This window comes from Danio rerio, chromosome 13 (genome assembly GCF_049306965.1).
Source record: "Danio rerio strain Tuebingen ecotype United States chromosome 13, GRCz12tu, whole genome shotgun sequence".
NCBI classification, from domain to species: Eukaryota; Metazoa; Chordata; class Actinopteri; order Cypriniformes; family Danionidae; genus Danio; species Danio rerio.
The window spans coordinates 2,733,435-2,754,692 of record NC_133188.1 but is presented as its reverse complement, the minus strand read 5'-3'; the positions used below and the strand labels follow the sequence as shown (position 1 = coordinate 2,754,692).

The 21,258-nt window shown below is 36.9% G+C and overlaps 2 protein-coding genes across 4 annotated transcripts in view; one reads left to right on the top strand and one right to left on the bottom strand.

Annotated features, from left to right (window-relative positions):
- Positions 1-21,258, top strand: part of fbxo9 (F-box protein 9) — an 884,197-nt gene that overhangs the window by 466,210 nt on the left and 396,729 nt on the right. The gene's annotated exons all lie outside the window — the stretch shown is intronic.
- Positions 1,597-21,018, bottom strand: si:ch211-233m11.1. 3 transcript variants are annotated; one of them, XM_005156492.4, is made up of 13 exons: positions 20,708-21,018; positions 19,142-19,213; positions 17,419-17,490; positions 16,371-16,442; positions 16,040-16,108; positions 12,188-13,975; positions 9,450-9,623; positions 8,920-9,084; positions 8,271-8,444; positions 6,820-6,996; positions 5,702-5,869; positions 2,720-2,893; positions 1,597-2,572 (listed from the first exon to the last, which is right to left on the bottom strand). In XM_005156492.4, exons 1-13 carry the CDS (start codon positions 20,761-20,763, stop codon positions 2,560-2,562), a joined length of 3,174 nt encoding a protein of 1,057 aa, XP_005156549.1. In that variant the 5' UTR covers positions 20,764-21,018; the 3' UTR covers positions 1,597-2,559. The 3 variants fall into 3 exon arrangements, 1 of the variants encoding a protein (XP_005156549.1); XR_012389076.1 differs by lacking the exons at positions 1,597-2,572; positions 2,720-2,893; positions 5,702-5,869; positions 6,820-6,996 and adding an exon at positions 7,206-7,388 and having other exon boundaries at positions 7,521-8,444; positions 20,708-20,894; XR_012389077.1 differs by lacking the exons at positions 1,597-2,572; positions 2,720-2,893; positions 5,702-5,869; positions 6,820-6,996 and adding an exon at positions 7,206-7,404 and having other exon boundaries at positions 7,534-8,444; positions 20,708-20,894.

Here is a 21,258-nt window from a genome sequence, read left to right as displayed (position 1 = left end):
ATTGTGTTAAATATTTTTTTTCTTTTGTGGTTTTTGATTGCTGAATCATTTGACTAATTGTCTAATAACAAAATCTTTTTTATGTTTGTTTTGTTTTAGGAGAAGGAATCCTGTTCAGCAAGAAGACAGGGATCGTTGTGAACTGGGATGGTGTGGAGAACTGCTGCCCTTTTCAGAGTGGAGGATGAGTGAAAACAAACCGAGTTCGTTACCCTGAAGCTAATCTATAAACCTAACCTAATGAGGATCGGGTTTTCTTTAGTAAACCCAGAGTTTCATTCACCCTTCTCTTACTTTTTAAAGCAAAATATGTATATCGGCTGAGTCAGTTTGCATTTCTGTGTGGGGTTTGCATCTTCTCCCCATGTTGGTGTGGGTTCCCTCCGGGTGCTCCGGTTTCCCCCACAGTCCAAAAGCATGCGCTTTAGGGGAATTGGGTGAACTACATTGCCCATAGTGTGTGTGTGTGTGTGTGTGTGTGTGTGAATGAGTGTGTATGGGTGTTTCCCAGTGATGGGTTGCTGGTGAAAAGGCATCCATTGCGTAAAACATATGCTGGATAAGTTGGCGGTTCATTCCGCTGTGGCGACCCCTGATAAATAGGGGACTAAGTCGAAGAGAAAATGAATGAATAAAATTGATTATTAAACAGTATACACTACGATCTACTGACAAAGCAAAAACGAATGAAGTGTGTATGTACTTGCATGGTGGGAGATGGGTAAAAAAATCTACTGTGTATACATTTATTTTTAAATTAATGCATGTCAGATTATAAAAACTCCAATCTGACATGTATTAATTTAAAAGAAATTAATACACATTTACAGAACTTAAAAAAACAAATACATAGTATTGTTTATTATTTTTACATAATAATCTTTATAATAGAAATGTAATCAAAATAATTACTTAATAAAAAATCATATAAACTCACTTTAATAATATGAACTTTTATAAAGCTAAAAAAAACTAAAGGAATGATACCATTAATAATGCTAAAAAATAATATAAATAATAATAATAATATTTATTATTTTCCCAGTGATGGGTTGCAGCTGGAAAGGCATCTGCTGTGTAAAACTTGCTGGATAACTTGGCGGTTCATTCCGCTGTGGCGACTCCAGATTAATAAAGGGACTAAGCCAAAAAGAAAATGAATGAATGTTCATTTTTGTTATTATTATCATCATTATTGAATCAAACATTTAAATCTGACTTGGGTAATAGAAATGTATGTATATAAACATTAAAATATACGTTCAAGTAATGTTAAAACTTCACAACAAACATTTAAAATAACTACCTAAAAATTAGCACCGTCTAGCCATTTAAATTTTAAAGAAACTATAAAACTATTGATAATAATATTTACTTGATTCATAACTTTGAAATCTGACTTTAAAATATAAACAATATTTGTAATAATAATAACATACTTATATATTTAGTAGTCATACAAACTTGAGAAACTATAATCTGTGCTAATACAGTAAACCGGGTCAATATGATTTCATTAGAATCATTTGCTGTTAAGGCAAGCTTTCATAAGGACGGTAATAACAGTACTGGACAATAATCATATAGACAACAGTGTGTGTTATAAGAAGTTTTATTTGTAACATAATACATAGATTTCTTTATATTTAGGTTTACAAAATAGTGCACATTGTAATTGAAATAAATGATTTAAAGAAATGTATTTAAAAAAAAATAATTTATACACAAATGGATTTTGTTTAATATTATACAACATACATGGATTTATAATACTGTACGTTTCCTGTACATCACATTTACAATATAAGTCTGACTTGTTTGTTAGGATGAAATGTATCAATCAGACTAGCTAGTAAAATATGTCAATGTAACATGGTAAAGGATGAAACTATGAATGAATGAATTTCATCTTGAGAAATTATGACCTAAACTGAATCATGCCACTCTTCATAATGCAACCATTTATTGGTTTATTATTATTATTATTATTATTATTCACACTGAAGGAAAGATGAATTAATCAACACTGTCCAGAATCCTCTCACGTGTAAAGCAACAAAGTTTTTATCTTTTTGGTTATTCAATATCTGACATCAGAGGTGTAAAGTAAAACTACAGCCTGTTCTTCATTTATTTTTATTAATGCTGATACTATAGATGAGACCTGTTTCATTTGCACTATGGCTAATATACATGGAGGTCTTCATTACACTCTCTCTGTGTGAGTTATTAAACATTGCTTTAACATTACACTATTTCTTCATTTAACTGATTGTATTAAGAATGAACGATTCCAGTAAATTGATTAGCAGTGTTAGTATTAATGTAAAGTGATTTTGGGATGGGGGTGATGGGGTTTGGTGAAGGATTTATAGGTCCCCACCAATATCAAGAGCAAACCTGTAACCCTTATGTGAGTTGATGATTAAAAAAGCAGTTCATTAATGCTGTTATTAGGCAAATATCCATATAATCCAGAGTCTTTTTTTTTGTCTCCAGCACTGAGTCTTCAGTTCTGTTGAATACAGTCTGCAGTGACTCCATAACCACCATCCTTTATTAGTTGTAGGTACTAAATGAAACACACAGTAACACACACACATTATGAAGCATTGCTGCAGACAGTAATTGAGGTCAATAATTGAAACGTATGCCTTCTGAATGTTGACTGGTAGCTCAAATGACATTATCATATAATATGCAAGTGATTACTACTTACCACAGTGTCTCCAGTTTACAATTAGGATCATCTTTTACATCAGAGAGCAGCTTCCCTCCTGAATCTCCTACATTATTCCCAGTCAGATCCAGTTCTCTGAGGTTTGAGGAGGGTGATCTCAGAGCTGAAGCCAAAGCAGTACAACCTTCATCCGTGATGCCACACTTAATCAACCTTCAGAACAACAAACACAGAGACATACAGTTAAGTTTTACTGTAACACTGCCCACGTTTTTCCTCCAGAAAGTATGCATTTAATTTATAACACATAATAAATAAGGCTAATGGAATTGAGAGTGCGGTCAGTGTGTTATGAGTGAAATGTATGCCTTCTGAATGACAAACACTGACAGTGTTAATCTGAGACCATTTTATTTACTTTAGAAACCAGATGCCCTTGTTGACGCAACACAGCCAACCCCTAATGTTGGGAATAGCCCACACATTATCATGGCATGTACCAACCAAAACATGGTTGAGACTAAAGCAGGACATCATTACAATTAGTTATAAAAAGGAATATTCCATCATTTTATGCTAATGTTTGTCTATATTTCAAAATAATTACTTATAATTAATAATAATTATAATCATTGCATCTTAAAGAGCCCCTATTATGTGTTTTTGAAAATGACTTTCCATGCAGTGTGCTCTAAGTTAAGGAAAACATCCAGCTAAGGCTTAAATCTGAAAGTGCAGCATGTTTAAAACTATTGATTCTTTAGCGAAATATTTGACTCAGAGAGAGTTGAATAAATGAATCGAGTTGGGTTCTGATTTGTTGATTGAATGTGTCAATCTCAATATGGTACATTACCAAACATGTAGTACTGGATCCGATAAAATGCGAACCCACTTTCCTTTCAGATACCAGTGGAGCGCAGGGGATTACAGGACTGATTATGACGCGAAGATGACGATCACTGACAGATTCGGTTGAGGGGAATAAGGGGTTAAAGTTAATTTTTACAACAACACCACAGTATAGCCAACCATGTGCTTTGTGTGTTCCAGTTTTTTTTTTTTTATTTAAATATTTTCTTATTTAATGCGATAACCTATGCTGCAATACAGGATTTGCCGACCGTTTGCTATTGAAGCAGCAGCAGAGACAACTTTGTCTTTGTCAGACTTTGACAAGGACTTAGTCAGTAACTTTTACAATTTATATGGACCAGTTTCTTCTTCCTCCGCATCATAACATGAAAGTGTCATTAAAATTGTCCCCTCGTTTTGTGTACTTTGCAAAATATGTGTTTAATTGTGTGTTATTAGTTATAAGCCCAATTGGCTTGTAATCACGTATCTATTATAGATCAGTGCTTGTACTGTATCTCTCAGGTTAAATCTGTATGAGACTGTTCACATATTGTGTCCAAAACCACTTTAAAAACGCGTGACGTGTGCTTCTTCCTTTACCGATTTTAAATGCGTTTCTGAACTGGCGATACTCTGCTGATTGCCTTTGCTTTGGCCACCATCAGCTGTTCCTCACATGTGCGGCAGGGTCAATTTTCAAAATAGTTTAACTTTTGCTGCTGTGTGGAATAATACTGATGAACGTGTGTCTTTGTTATTACTTGGGGTTCAGTGTTAAGATTAGAGTATATACTAGTGTTTAACTGCATTGCTTTATTGCATTCTTGCATTGGGCTCTCACATACTCTGTGTGCTACTTCATAGCCATGATGGGCATTTCTCTCAGTCTCGCGCTGAACCCAGTCGACCAATCACAACAGAGTGGGTCATCAGTCCAATTAGCGCAGATTAGCCTCACGCAAAGGAGAGGTTTGGGAAAAAATTAATTGCTAAACGATTCATATGGGAGTCACTGGGATAATAAGCTAAAAATAAATGCATATTATTGGACAATAATAGTGTTTTTTGACCTTGCCTGCATATTAGACTGTTGTTGGAGACTCCCAAAACCAAAATTTGCTCCCCTTAAATGTTTATTCATTTATTTTCTTCCGCTTTTCCAGGGCCGGGTCACTAGGGCAGCAGTCTTAGGAGAGAACGTCAGACTTTCCTCTCTCCAGACACTTACTCCAGCTCCTCTGGGGGGATCCCGAGGTGTTCCCAGGCCAGGCGAGAGACATAGTCCCTCCAGCATGTTCTGGCTCTTCCCCAAGGCCTCCTCCAGGAACCAGGAACATGCCTGTAACCTCAGCTGACTTCTCTTGTTGTGAAGAACCAGCGGCTCTACTCCAGGCTCCTCCTGAGTGACAGAGCTCCTCACCCTATCTATAAGGGTGCGCTCTGCCACCCTGTGAAGGAAACTCATTACTAGGCCCACACGGAATCTGCATGCGCAGAATTACGCAGATTTCTGCACATTTTTAGCCCATTATTAATTCTGTTTATTTACTTGAGTAAATGTGTAAATCTGAATTTATTCAGTAATTTATTACTTTTTATTTAATATATTAAGGTTTTAGTTATGATACTCTGCTGGATACTCCCAAAATAATTCCGCAGAAATCTGCAGATTTTTACCAAAATTCTTCGCAAAAATGGCAAAAAATGTCCGCAGATTCCGTCTGGCCCTGCTCATTACTGTTGCTTGTATCAGCTCATCAAGCTCATGACCATAGGTGAGAGTATGAATGTAGATTGACAGGTAAATCAAGACCTTTGCTGCACTGATCAGCCTGTCAATCTCACGTTCCATCCTTCCCTCACTCACAAACTAAAACCCAACATACTTTAACCTGAAGATAGCACCACTCTAGAGCACATCTCACATTTTTTGAAAGCAGTGTGTTAGCAGTTGAAAAGTGTGCTGAAAATATTTAGTTTTGCATGTTGTGGAGAATAATGACAAACCGAAAGCAAAATTATTTGCAGTATGTTCAGTATGTCTTTTGTACCACTGAATATGTAAACAGTTTTTAATTGCGGCACAGTTATTAAAAAAAACTCTTACTAACTAATGAAAAAAATTATTTATTTAATCTGGATAAGGTTAATGTCTGATCTCACCTCAGTTTCTCCAGTTTGCAGTGAGCATCCTTCAGTCCATCAGACAGCAGCTTCACTCCTGAATCTCCAAGTTTATTCCCAGTTAGATCCAGTTCTCTGAGGTTTGAGGAATTTAATTTCAGAGTTGAAGCCAAATCGGCACAATCTTCGATTTCACAATTGCACAACCTGCAGAACAAGGTCAGTTCTCAGTTCAGCAGAAACAACAATCAACACAGAGTCAAATTACAATTTACAATTACACTTTTTCAAAGTTGTGAGAACATCAACAGACCATGTGTTGTGTTTTGTTTTAAGACAATATGCATCTAATGACTAATATTTTCATGACTTGATTTATTTTCTTACACACAACAAATGTATGTAAACAGTATGTACCTACAGGCCAGCTCATTTACATACTCTATTCAAACTGTTATTCAAACTTTAAAATACAAATAAAAAAACAAACCTGATGAAAATCTGCTACAGTTCTACTGTAACAACACTGAACTTTAATCCAAATCTAGAATACAATTAAAACAATTTGATAGTGTATTTTGAAGGCCAGTGGCTTGGATAAGTACGAGTCCTTTTCCAAATTACATGAGCCTGTTAACACCTAGTAATTTCATGCATTTTCTTTTATCGTATAGCTATCTAATTTGTAAATACCGATAGATTTATTTTTGGCCACAGAAATGTGTCTGCTAAACAGATATAAACTGATCTGAACCCTGATATGCAAATTTAACTGCACTCAAAAAATTAAGTTAACTGTTTGCTTAAATTACTTATTTAAAATGAGCTGAAACACACAATTCTTAAGGCTTTTTGGGACAACTTGGTTGTTTTATGTTCAATCTACTTAGATTTCTAAATAAACATAAAATAAATTAATTCTGTCATGTTGTCCAACCACAAATGTGGAACCCGGAATTATTTTCGGTGTAGGTTATGACTAAAAGAGACACCATATTTTATACAATTCATTCATTCATTGTCTTGTCGGTTTAGTCCCTTTATTATTCCGGGGTCGCCACAGCGGAATGAACCGCCAACTTACCCAGCAAGTTTTTACGCAGCGGATGCCCTTCCAGCCGCAACCCATCTATTAACAGATTAATGTATGATCTCACCTCAGTTTCTCTAGTTTACAGTGAGGATCCTCTAGTCTAGCAGAGAGCAGCCTCACTCCTGAATCTCGGAGTCTGTTGTCACACAGATCCAGTTCTCTGAGATTTGCGGTGGAGACTGATCTCAGAGCTGAAGCCAAAGCATCACAACCTTTATTTGTGATGCCACAATTCTTCAACCTGCAGAACAATGACATTTTTTTCGCTCTTTAGTTGAAACTAAAGAGATTGTTGTGTGTTTTATGATATGCTGTATTAAATTTAAACATTTATTGTTTTTCTTATGATTTACCATGTATTCATGAACATTACATAAAACATTAGGTCAGGAAAATTGACTTGAAACTCAGTTTGACTTGAAAAAGTCTTGGCATTTTTTTTTTTTGTAAAAATGTGTATGAACCCTGTAGGTAAATCAAGCACAAACCGCAGCTATAAAAAGGCATTATCAATGGAGCGTGGATATTACGAGTCAACATGGAAACATCTGAAAAAAAGACATCAGCATTTCTTTCCAGGTGATCTTGATGTGCTCATGCAAAGTTATAGCACAGGGGTGTGCAAACTCAGTCCTGGAGGGCCGGTGTCCTGGAGAGTTCAGTTCCAACCCTAATCAAACACACCTGAACTAGCTAATCATGCTCTTATTAGGTGTATTTAAGCAAGTTACAGCTAAACTCAGCAGGACACCAGCCCTCCAGAACTGAGTTTGGACACCCCTGTTCTAGCAAAAATGACCATTTATTTTAAAAAGCTACACAACTGCATCGCTGAAACAGAGATGGTTAGCATGGGAAAACAGCTGCTCAAGTTAATGCACAAGTTTACATTTGAAATATTTGAAGTATTTAACTATTTAAGTATAAAATAAGTAATGTAATGTGTGACTTTTATAGACTGTTCACTTTTCACAGAAGAAAAATCGCAACGCCTATTAAACAGCTGTCTGTGATCACACCAAACCAATGAACAAGGATCACAGTGTCAGCCTGTGCTTTCGTCATGTGACCTTCTCCATGCTCCCTTGTTCTGTTTCCCGCCGTTTCATTGTGTTAATCAGTTTCACCTGTGTTCATCCCCTGTGTGTGATTAGAATCATCATGTCCTGTGTATGTATAGTCCTGTATGTTGTTCAGTCCTTCGTCTGCTATTCTCTTGGTTATGCTTGTTAACAACCCATGTTGTCTCTGAATCTCCTGTGTTTCCCATGTCATGTGAGTGTTTATCAATGATAACTCCAACAATCCTTTGCCTTGCTGAGAGAGGCCAGACGTGACACACAGATTTTAGGATAGAATTAAAGAACTCTTAAGATTTCTCAAATTGGTCTCAGACAACCAAATCGTGTCTGATATTGTACAGTTTGAGCCAGGCTTAATGAGAACCAGACTAAAAAAAAACTACACCATTGGTTATTATAATTTGTTATTATTGTTAATTTTGATTGATCTCACCTCAATGCCTCAAGTTTACAGTGAGGATTCTTCAGGCCAGCAGACAGCAGCTTCACTCCTGAATCTCCGAGTCTATTCCCAATCAGATCCAGTTCTCTGAGGTTTGAGGAGGCTGATCTCAGAGCTAAAGCCAAAGCAGCACAACCTTCGTCTGAGATGCCACAATAACACAACCTGCAGAACAAGAACACAATCTTTATTCTCAGTTCAGCAGAAATAAAGACAAAACAGATACATTAATCAATTAACATGTAATCTGTGTGCAATTTAGATATTTGTTGACTTTTGTTTATAATGTGAATCACTGGGGGGTGGCATGGTGGCTTAGTGGGTAGCACTGTCACCTCACAGCAAGAAGTTAAAAAGTGTACTATAACATTACTGCATTTAATTAGATTTGTTTCTTATTTTATTGGGACAAACTGCAATAATACTGTTATCATCATTGTTAATTTAAAATGGCTATAATGTCTGACTTGATAAACAGAGGTAATGTGACCACAGTAGGTTCACGGTAAGCACCAAACCAAATCTCCAAGTCATCTAATAAGAACCATTATTGAAAAAAACTTGTTTAAGCTCTTGATTATATTGATAGACTCTTAATGGAATAAATTTTGTTTAAGTTGAGATTAATGTAGGCTCGTACCTCAGTATCTCCAGTTTACAGTCCTTCAGTCCATCAGAGAGCAGCTTCACTCCTGAATCTCTGAGTTTATTCCCAGACAAATCCAGTTCTCTGAGGTTTAAGTTTGATCTCAGAGCTGATGCCAAATCAGCAGAACCTTCATTTGAGATGCCACAGTTAAACAACCTGGAGAACAACGACACACTATTCACTCTCAGATCAGCAAGAGCAAAGTCAAAATCTCAGGTCACGCATATCACCATGATTCTCTGAAAGGGAACAACATACTGTGCCAAAATAACTATTTTGATATATATATATATTTATTTAATTTTTTTTTGTATATATATTTGTAATGTGACCATAGAATGTGACCCAAACCATATATTATTTTATTATATTATTTTATATGATTTTATATTATATTATATTTTTATATTATTTTATTACATTATATTATTTCATATATTATAATATTTTATAAATTATGTTATTTTATTTTATATATTGTATTATATTTATTATATTATTTTTTCAATGAATGATCTTACATCAGTTTCTCCAGTTTACAGTGAGGATCCTTCAGCGCAGCAAAGAGCAGCTTCACTCTCGAATCTCCTACATAAATCTCAGTCAGATTCAGTTCTCTGAGATTTGAGGAGTGTGAACTCAAAGCTGAAGACAAAACAGCACAACCTTCATCTGAGATGTCACACTTACTTAACCTGCAAAAGAAAAACACAATCTTCACTCTCAGTTCAGCAGAAACAATTAACACAGAGATATTTATCAATTAAATCTGTAATCTGTGTGGGTATGTTTTTGTTAGATTTTTGCAATTATAATAGCATAGTATAAAGGCAGACCATTAATATATTATATAAAATAGTTTTAATTAAAATAATTGTATGATCTTATAGTAATTTCTTCAGCTTACAGTGTACCTGCAGTACAATGACACATTGTTATTTCACTTAATTTCCAGTCAGAGGTTGAAGTTAATTTCGCTGTTATGCGTTTTCCCTTGTTTTCTGTGGTTTTTCAAAAATGTGATTTGTTTCATCATGTGATTAAAATTTCGGTAAGCAGCTGAGAGAATGTTCTTCCTCAAAATAATCTCTAGAAATGCCTTTTGTAAAAGCCACTGTCAGCACAAAAACACATGGGTTTACACAAAACATGTAGTATACTTAATGTTATATAATCACTACATAGCTAGTCAAAATACACCTTTATTTTAAACTAGCAATCGTATTAATTGATTTTAAATGCTAATACTAATGTTACGTTTCTTGATGTTTGTCTTCAATAGAGATTTTGAAGTTTTGTTTTTTAGTAGTGCTTTTAAAGTTGTACTACACCAGTATTGGCAACACACTGTATAGAGGCAGAATTTGGGCACCATGCTTTCACACAGGGCAGGTTTGATGCATATAAACTGAACTTCAATAATAAACATTTTAATACTGCAAATGTCTTTTACTTACAGAATTCTGTCTTTATCCACATCAACGAAGAGACAAGTGTCATTTATTACACATTGTTTCCTCAACATTCTACACACAATCCCCTATAATGACAATGTGAAAAAAGATTTTTTGAAATTGTTGCAAATTTATTAAAAATAAAAAAGCTGAAGAATCACATGTAGATGAGTATTGACAGCCGTTTGCGTGAAGCTCTAAACTGAGCTCAGGTACATTCTGTTTCCACTGATCATTCTTGAGATGTTTCAGCAGCTTCATTGGAGATCACCTGTGGTAAACTCAGTTGATTGGACTTGATTTAAAAAGGCTCACACCTGTCTATAGAAGCTCCCAGGGTTGACAGTGCAAGTCAGAGCACAAACCAAGCATGAAGAAAAAGGAATTGTCTGTAGACCTCCGAGACAAGATTGTTTTGAGGCACAAGGCTGGGGAAGGTTACAGAAAAATGTCTGCTGCTCTGAAAGTTCCAGTGAGCACAGCGGCCTCCATCATCCGTAAGTGGAAGATGTTTGGAACCACCAGGACTATAGCTGGCCAGTCACCTAAGCTGAGTGATCGGGGGAGAAGGGCCTTAGTCAGGTGAGGTGATCAATAACCAGAACGTCACTCTATCTGAGCTCCAGCATTCTTCTGTGGAGAGAGGAGAACCTAACAGAAGGTCTACAATCTGTGCAGCAATCCACCAATCAGGCCTGTATGGTAGAGTGGCCAGACGGAAGCCACTTCCCGGCTGGAATTTGCCAACAGGCATCTGAAGGACTCTCAGACCATCAGAAACTAAACTCTCTGGTCTGATGAGACTCAAATTAAACTCTTTGGAGTGAATGTCAGGCGTTACGTTTGGAGAAAACCAGGCAGCGCTCATGACCAGGCTAATAGCATCCCTACAGTGAAGCATGGTGGTGGCAGCATCATGCTGTGGGGATGTTTTTCATGGAAGACTAGTCAGGATAGAGGGAAAGATGAATGCAGCAATGTACAGAGACATCCTGAGTAAAAACCTGCTTCAGAGTGCTCTTGACCTCAGACTGGGGCGATGGTTCATCTTCCAGCAGGACAATGATCCAAAGCACACCTCCAAAATATCAATGGAGTGGCTTCACAACAACTGGTAAATGTTCTTGAGTGGCCCAGCCAGAGCCCATATCTAAATCCTATCGAACATCTCTGGAGAGATCTGAAAATGGCTGTACACCGTTGATTCCCATCCAACCTAATAGAGCTTGAGAGGTACTGCTAAGAGGAATGGGCAAAAATTCCCAAAGACAGGTGTGCCATGCTTGTGGCATCATATTCAGAAAGACTTGAGGCTGTAATCGCTGCCAAAGGTGCATCAACAGAGTGTTGAGCAAAGGCTGTGAATGCTGATGTACCTTGGATTTTACAGCTTTTTTTTATTATTAATAAATTTGCAACAATTTCAAAAACTCTTTTTTCACATTGTCATTATGAGGGATTGTGTGTAGAATATTAAGGAAATCAATTAATTAATTTGTGAATAAATTTGTAACATAAACAAACATGAAAAAGAGAAGTGCTATCAATACTTTCTTGATGCACTGTATATTGGTCCATGGGGAAACAAATAAAGGAACTAAAGCAGAGCCTCAAGGCAAAATAATTAGCCTTTAATGTTGAATAGGAGGAAATGCCTCCACAAAACATATTTTGTGTGAATAAAATGAGTATTTATTTATTATTATTAATTAGTTTATTATTGAAAAAAATGTATACTGCCATCAACAACAAAGACAAATAAAGCACTGCACTACAACAAACACACACACACAAATAATACTTACCTAGCCGATCTAGAGGCTTCAACTACGGGCACGAGCTTCTGAAGAACTTCATCAGGTGTCATGACGTTTTCATGTTTTTCTCTGCTTATATATTTGCTCAAATCAAAAGAATCCAGCTGCTCAGAGTTCACCAAAACAAAAACAACAGCAGACCACTGCGAGGAGGACAATCTGGTGTTTAAAAGACATCCAGATCTAACATACTGCTGGACTTCCTTCACAAGAGAAGGATCACCGAGTTCATTTAAACAGTGGAACAGATTGATGGATTTTTCCGGTGAGGGATTCATTCTTATTCTTGTTTTAATGTACTCTGTTGATTTCTCTTCACTGAATGAGATGTTTCCAAGATTTGTCAGAAGACCTTTCAGGAGCATCTGATTGGACTCTAGTGAAAGACCCAGAAGAAATCTGAGGAAAAGGTCCAGATGTCCATTTTTACTCTGCAGAGCTTTGTCCACGGCTCTCTGGTGCAGGTCAGATATTGTGTGACATGTGAATTTACGTGCATGTGTTGATCTGAGGTTTTCATTAAGCACATCCCTCTTGTACAGCGAGAATGAAAGCAGCACATGTAGAGCTGCGAGATGCTCCTGAATGCTGAGATGAACAAAGCAGAAAACTCTTCCCTGATACCAGCCCAGCTCCTCTCTGAAGATCTGAGTGCACAGTCCTGAGTAAACCGAGGCTTCTGCCACATCAATGCCACACTCTCTCAGGTCCTCCTCATAGAAGATCAGGTTGCCTTTCACAAGCTGCAGAAAGGCCAGTTTCCCCAGTTTGAGGATTATCTCTTCGTCCTCCACAGTCTTCTCATAGTGCTTCTTATGTTTGATGTTGGTCTGAATGATCAAGAACTGCGTGTACATTTCAGTGAGAGTCCTGGGAATCTCTCCTTTACGTGATCTCATCATCTGTTCCAAAACACTTGCTGAGATCCAGCAGAACACTGGGATGTGGCACATGATGAAGAGACTCCTGGTGGACTTCAGGTGTGAGATGATTTTGTTAGCCAGACTCTGATCTCTGATCTTCTTCCTGAAGTATTCCTCTTTCTGAGGGTCATTAAAGCCTCGTACCTCTGTCAATCGATGGACAAACTCAGAGGGAATGAGATCTGCTGCTGCTGGTCTGGAGGTGATCCAGATGAGAGCAGAGAGAAGCAGATTCCCTGCAATGAGGTTCATCAGCAACACATCCATTGAGGCGGATTCAGAGACATTATGCAGTCTCACATTACTCTTAAAGTCCAGAGACAGACGACACTCATCCAGACCATCAAAGATGAACAACACTTTATATCTGTCAATGGGTATCTCCATTTCTTTGGTTTCTGGGAAAAACAGATGAAGAAGATCTGCAAGACTGAGTATTTTGTCCTTCATCAGGTTGATCTCTCTGAAAGGAAGAGGAAATATGAACTGGATGTCCTGATTCTCCTTCCCTTCAGCCCAGTCCACAATGAACTTCTGCACAGAGACTGTTTTTCCAATGCCAGCGACTCCCTTCATCAGCATCGTTCTGATGGGTTTGTGTTGTCCAGGTAAAGGTATAAAGATGTCTCTACATTTGATTGCTGTGTCCTTTGGTGCTGTACTCCTGGATTGTGCCTCAATCTGTCTCACCTCATGTTCAGTATTGACCTCTCCACTGTCTCCCTCTGTGATGTAGAGCTCTGTGTAGATCTCATTCAGCAGTGTTGTGTTTCCCTGCATTACTGTTGCCTCAGACAGACACTGACATTTCTTCAGCATGTTTGTTTTGAATGACTTGTAGATTTTGACATGGCTGTAAGATTTAAAATAAAACCTGTTAAATACATGTATTTGATGACAGTATTTTTGTGTAAAGAGACATTTTAGTTTAGTAAGTTAGGAACTTAATGCTTTGGAAAATTATGTGGTATAAATTGTTGAAATATTCAGATCACAGTTTAACAAAACATTAGAAAAAGAGAAGAAATAACAGAAGGTCTGGTTGAAGTATGTTAAATGCAGTGGTTGAGCACATCATAACCAGGGCCGGCGCGTCCATAGAGGCAACCTAGGCGGCAGTATAGAGAGGGCGGCATCTGCGACACCTCCATTACCACCCGCGTCCTCAGTTATGTACCTCCCTCCCTCCCTCAGCACTCGCGCATCCTCAGTTATATCTGCGCATAGGGCGGCAGAATAGAGGTCCGCAATAATTTAACAATAATAAAGTCCTTACATTTATTTAGCACTTTTCTGGACACTCAAAGCACTTAAGACATTTTTGGAGAGAATATCCTCATCCACCACCAGTGTGCAGCATCCACCTGGATGAGAGCAGCCATATTGCACCAGCTGATTGGTGGAGAGGAGACGGTGATGAAGCCAATTACAATATGGGGAGGGTTTGGAGGCCATAATGGCTAAAATGGCTTAAACCCCTACTATTTTTTTGAAGGACTTCCTGGAATTTTTAACGTCTCATCTGAAAGACGGCGCTTACTGAGCAACATACCCTTCACTATACTGGGCATTAGGACCCGCATAGGTTGGGCGCCCCCTGCTGGCCACACTAACACCACTTCCAGCAGCAATCCAGCTTTCCCATGTGGTCTCCAATCCAGGTACTGACTGGGCGCAGCCCTGCTTAGCTTTAGTGGGCGACCATGTGAGAGTTGCAGAGAGCTAGCTGCCGGCAATTTATGATTTAAAAACGTGCCTTTAAAGCATATTCAGATTGTTTGGTTAAAATTAAAAAATAGCACAACAGTAATTACTAAAGCAGTCGCGATCCTCTGATCTCATATCAAGCATGAGATCACGATGACATATGATGACGTGTGCAGGTCCTGTAGTGCTGTCCCAATTCTTAGGGGTGAGATCTTCCTTTTCACACTCTGTTTCAAGGGGTAGGGGTATGAAAATAGAATTGGGATTGGGCCTAAGTGTTTTGATACAATCATTTACAAAACTAAAAATCTTCTTATGAGTGAAGAATTGTCAAGTATGTTTACCATACTCAAAATTGGTCCTCTGCTTTTGACCAATCTAAGTGCAAACACAAGTAAAAGGTGAGAGCACACACAAAGTGAACGGAGCAGTACTTCTAGTGCCAGGGTTGCAACTGGGGCAGATCAGCTACGTATTCAATTTCGAGAGAGTGAGGTTCATTCAACATTAAAGCTTCTGTTTACAATGTGTGTTTTCAGACACAAAGGTGCATTCTTTTTGAATGGCTCCAGTTGTTCAGTTGTTGCATTGCTGCGTTTTTTTGGTCTAAATCCTGACTCATCTGGACAGACTATTGCTTATTAATAAATGTTTAACTTTTGTTTAACAATGACTATATTTGGCATCATAGTGAAAGAACTAAAACATGACCCTTGTGCTGTGATGATTCAGGATGAATACATATAACTTAACACCCCTAATATATATTTAGATATATAAATATTTTCATTAAAAGGCTCCTATTTTACCCCTTTTTCAAGATTTAAGATAAGTCTTTTGTGTCTCCAGAATGTGTCTGTAAAGTTACTGTAAAGCTGTTAGGAAATTCTAGCTGTTTTTGTTACCTGTGCCTTTAATGCAAAAGCTGGTTCTTAAAATCTTTTATTATGTACTCTTTATTATGTCAACTTTAATATTTTTTTTATTATGTATGCTTGTTCTCTGTGCCAGGAAACAGTAGGCCAATCATAGACCCAGAACACAAATCAATACACAGCCAGAATTGTCCACCTTTGTGTGTTTCTGTGCATGTTCTTATACATTCTCTTACCTTTTACCTTCTCTTTCCTTTCTTGAGAACATCTGCTCTGCTCAATCATGTTTGCGATTTCAATTCAAGTATATCCCTGCCCTAGTGTGTTTTGTGTACCTGTTCCAGTGTTTTCTGGTTCTCTGCCCTGTCTTCATAGAAACACCGCTGGGCTCTGCAGGGTTTGATCTGTGCATTAAAGATAAACACAATAAGTCAATGTAATTTACACACTCCCTCATTCACAACTTTTGAGACGTATGACTAAATTACTCCATTAAAATGCGTTTTGCAAGCGTTCTTCCAACTTCCAAATTGTGCAGTTGTTAAGTAAGATCTTTTCATAAACATCCTGTGCAATGCATTAATTTTAGCCACTTTACAGGGTTAATTATTTCTATATTCTGAGACAGAAAACTCTAAATGATAACTAGTTTAATAGAGTATTTACCTGAACGTATTTGGAGGATCCATTGACTGATGACTCTTTACAGACACACTGCTGGGTTCTGCTGGGTTTGATCTGTGTATTGAAGATAAACACAATAATATGTTAACGCTGTTTACACAATCTAACTGATTTAGGTGATTAAATATACAAATAATGTGTATTATAGACTTTACAAAAAGTGCTCATCCACATTTCAGTTCTTATCCTTTGTGCAAACACTTTAGTCTCTTTACAGAATTAATAATGAACCACAAAACATAAACTGTTTAAAGCAAATATTGCCTATTTATTTATACATTTTTAATAAACACGTAAAATCAACACGTATTCCAATTTTGGTTAAAAAATTGGTTGGGACAGGAGTGATTAAGAGCTGTCAGCAAACACAGGAAAAAATAAATAATTTAGTCTTTATTATGTAGTATGCAAGAGTTTTTGCAATTGTTATATTGAAATGCTGTTTTTTTGGCTTAGGTTGGGGTAAATTCAGTGTGAATAAGTTTCTTACAGTATAATAAATGTCAAAATTATGCATATTAGCAAAAAATAGAAATTCCAAGATTTCTTAGAAATCAATAGAAGTCTGACAAAAACGACTGCAGGCTTCTGTTCTAAGATAAACAACTGAGCAGTAGGCGCTTTTAATTTTATTTCGTAAACCTTCTTTAGAAGTGTGTAGCGCATTGTGAGCTCTAAAAATCTCAAACCAAAAAAAAAGGGGAATTTTGTCTTTATCATGTAGTATTCAAAGTTTATTGTGATTAAAGTACTGGTAACCCATTTATTGTGGGGGGAGGGGGGGATTGCACATTTAATATACATGTCAAAATGATGCATATCTGTAGACAATAGAGATTATAAGCTTTCAAATGGTACCATACATTGGGATATACTGCATGCCCACCACAGGCCTGTACAGCTTAAGTAAGATCATAAACATCCTCAACAACTCACTTCATACATTAATCTAGCCACTTTACAGGGTTAATTATTTCTATATTCTGAGACAGAAAACTCTAAATGATAACTAGTTTAATAGAGTATTTACCTGAACGTATTTGGAGGATCCATTGACTGATGACTCTTTACAGACACACTGCTGGGTTCTGCTGGGTTTGATCTGTGTATTGAAGATAAACACAATAATATGTTAACGCTGTTTACACAATCTAATTAAGGTGATTAAATATACAAATAATGTGTATTATAGACTTTACAAAAAGTGCTCATCCACATTTCAGTTTTGCTCATTTTAAAATATCACTGAAATCCTTTGTACTAACACTTTAGTCTCTTTACAGAATTAATAACGAACCACAAAACATAAACTGTTTAAAGCAAATATTGATGCCCAATTTTTCTTCTTCTGTGAGGGGAACAATACATTCATTTGTATAACCCCAAATCTGAAAAGGTTAGGACAGTATGGAAAACACAAATATAAAAAGAAAGAAGTGATTTTTAAATTTATTTGTAATGAAATGTGTATTTATTGTGCATGGCCATACACACAAATCAATTCACAATCTCAATCCACTTGGATGATGCGACGGCAGCTACAGGACAATGGGCCAGTGCTTCACCACACACCAGCTATTGGTGGAGTGGAGAGACAGCAATAGAACCAATCTGGTGGATGGGGACGATTGGGAGGCCATGATCGGTGTTGGATATTTGGCCAGGACATCGGGGTTATACCCCTACTTTTAACGAGAAGTGCCATGGACCACAAAGAGTCAGTAACCATGGTTCAACGTCTATTCTGAAAGTAGGTGCTCACTGACAGTATAGTGTCCCCTTCACTTTTACTGGGGCATTAGAACTCACGCAGACCACAAGTTGAGCGCCCCCTGCTGGCCTCACTAACACCCCTTTCAACAGCAATCTAGTTTTCCCATGTGGTCTCCCATCCAGGTACTGACCAGGCTCAGCCCTGCTTGGCTTCAGTGAGTAACCGATCTTGGGCTCAGGGTGATATGACTATGGCTGTACTTTGACTTGTATTTCATTGCATGAAATATGTATTTCATTTCATTTAATGTGTACCCCCTGATTTAAAATAATAATAATAATAATAAAAATAAAAAAAATATGTATACAGTTGAAGTCAGAATTATTTGCCCCCCTGTTTATTTTTTCCCCAGTTTCTGTTTAACGGAGAGCAGATTTCTTCAACACATTTCTAATCATAATAGTTTGTTCTGTATTTTGTAGAAACAAAATAGCTTAAAGGGGCTAATAGCTTTGACCTTAAAATGGTGTTTAAAAGATTTAAAACTGCTTTTATTCTATATCCAAAAAAACAAAACAAAAAAACAAATAAGACTTTCTATATATATATATATATATATATATATATATATATATATATGTCGACAAACAAAGGAAGTGTCAGCAACCACTGGAAAAAATAAATAATTCTGTATTTATTACGTAGTACGCAAAAGTTGTTGTATTGGGGGTGTAAATTCAGTGTAAATAAGTTTCTTGTAGTAAAATAAATAGCATTTTAGCAAAAAAATTGTAATATAGTAATATACATGCCAAAATGATAGTGTAGATGATCTGTAGACAATAGAGATTATAAGCTTTCAAATGGTACCATACATTGGGATATACTGCATGCCCACCACAGGCCTGTACAGCTTAAGTAAGATCTTTTCATAAACATCCTGTGCAATGCATTAATTTTAGCCACTTTACAGGGTTAATTATTTCTATATTCTGAGACAGAAAACTCTAAATGATAACTAGTTTAATAGAGTATTTACCTGAACGTATTTGGAGGATCCATTGACTGATGACTCTTTACAGACACACTGCTGGGTTCTGCTGGGTTTCGTCTATTAAAGATAAGCACCACATGTTAATGCTGTTCACACAATCTAACTGATTTAGGTGATTAAATATACAAATAGGCGCAGTAGGTAGTGCTGTCGCCTCACAGCAAGACGATTGCTGGTTCGAGCCTCGGCTGGGTCAGTTGGCGTTTCTGTGTGGAGTTTGCATGTTCTCCCTGTGTTGGTGTGGGTTACCTCCAGGTTTCCCCACAGTTCAAACACATGCGGTACAGGTGAATTGGGTATGTGTGTGAATGAGTGTGTATGGATGTTTCCCAGAAATGGGTTGCACATGGAAGGGCATCCGCTGCATAAAACATATACTGGATAAGTGTTGGTGGTCCATTCCGCTGTGGCGACCTCAGATTAAAATGAATGAATGAATATACAAATAATGTGAATTATGCTGTTGGAGACTCTTGGTGCTCTTCATTTCAGTTTTGCTCATTTTAATAATATCTTCTGAAATCTTTTGTTAAACAGTTTTGTCCCTTCACAGAAACAATATTATTTTCTATGTTCCAGAAAGTTCACAAAATCCAGTAACATAAATGGTTTAAAGCGATTATTGATCACAAAAATAAAAAAAACTTACAAAATGTACTTAACAAAAACAAAGAAATACAAAGAAAACACTGCACAAGTTCAAGATGATGGCATAAAGCACATCCTGTTTGCTTTTTCATTGTATACTGAGCATAGAATGTCAAGGTTATCGCTTTTCACTTTGGTAAAAGTACACATAATTAGAAATTCGAGGGTGAAATAAACCCTTTTTGTTCAGCTTTACAGCGCAGCTTAATGACAGACGCTTTCACATTAGAATTTTACTGCATATTTACAGATATTTACCAAACAAAAAACATTGCTTCGGGGCGGGGCATTTTTCAGCCATGGAGTTTCAAGCCTCAGACCGGCCCACCTCTATTATATTAAAATATAGACATTTCCAATTCAGTTTCTAATTACACTATCACGTCTTTTTTTGTTGAGAAAACAGCTGCTTTAGAACTTTAAATGTTCAACAACCTAAACTGTATTAACAATAAAAATGAAAAATAAATAAATAAATAAATAAATAACATAACAGACGAGGATCAAACCCGGGTCGGCGGCGTCACAATCTATCGTGCTAATCACTAAACCACAACAGTTGAATGATAAAAAGTGACTCATCTGAGTTATATCATCATTAACCTGCAGGCTGGTTATATATGAAAAGAGCAGAGCTGCGGTAAAATAATGAATAAAAAAGACTGTGGTCAAGTAAATAAGTAAATAAATAAATTTAAAAAGTGTGACTGCTGAGAGCAACAGATTCTGGAGCTAGGGACACCGGCCCTCGCGACCAAAAAAGGACCGGCACACCGGGAATTCTCCCGGTCCTCCCGATGAGCTAATCCGGGCCTGATTCGGGGTATGAACATACGAGTTTCCGGCTTCATAAGATGCGCAGTAACGCACGTTATCTTCTTTTATCTTATCGGTAATTCTCACCTGTGTGGAAATGTATCTCCGGGCAGGTCTTCATCTTCATGTTTACGATTATCCATCTCGAAAAATTTCGACCCCCCCCCCGCCCCTCCGAAATCTTATCACTTTTACATAAGCAAGTAAATATTTCCGTTTACCGAAAATGTCTGGTCATTTACACTTTCACTTTTATTCCAGACATCACATGAGCAGATAACTACGGAACCCCGGAAGGGACGTTGAATTGGTTGAACCACTCCTTGAGGAAACTTTCTTATTATGATAAAAATTGGAAGTGGCTATTTGCACTGCAGTATGCACATAGTACTAAATGCAATTTACACTTAGTGATAATAGAAGGTAGGTACTATTTACACAGTGTTTATACAAGAAAGATGCATTAAGATGTTCGCTGAATAATACAATGGGGAGATAACAAGTGATATTGCACTAACAAATTAAATGTGCTAATCTATAATGCTCATTAAGATATATATATAATGCAGGATCACTTAATACAGTGTAATTTACAGTAGTGTCAAAACTGTAATGCTTGCTTCAAAGTACATACATGC

Bases quoted from the DNA above. Each gene is read 5' to 3' on its own strand.
- si:ch211-233m11.1 (XM_005156492.4), bottom strand. From the start codon at position 20,763: ATGGATAATCGTAAACATGAAGATGAAGACCTGCCCGGAGATACATTT. The intron at 19,214-20,707 runs GTGAGAATTACC...TATCTTTAATAG, and splicing joins GGAGATACATTTCCACACAG to ACGAAACCCAGCAGAACCCA. The intron at 9,624-12,187 runs GTAAGTATTATT...TTTCTTTTGCAG, and splicing joins GAAGCCTCTAGATCGGCTAG to GTTAAGTAAGTGTGACATCT.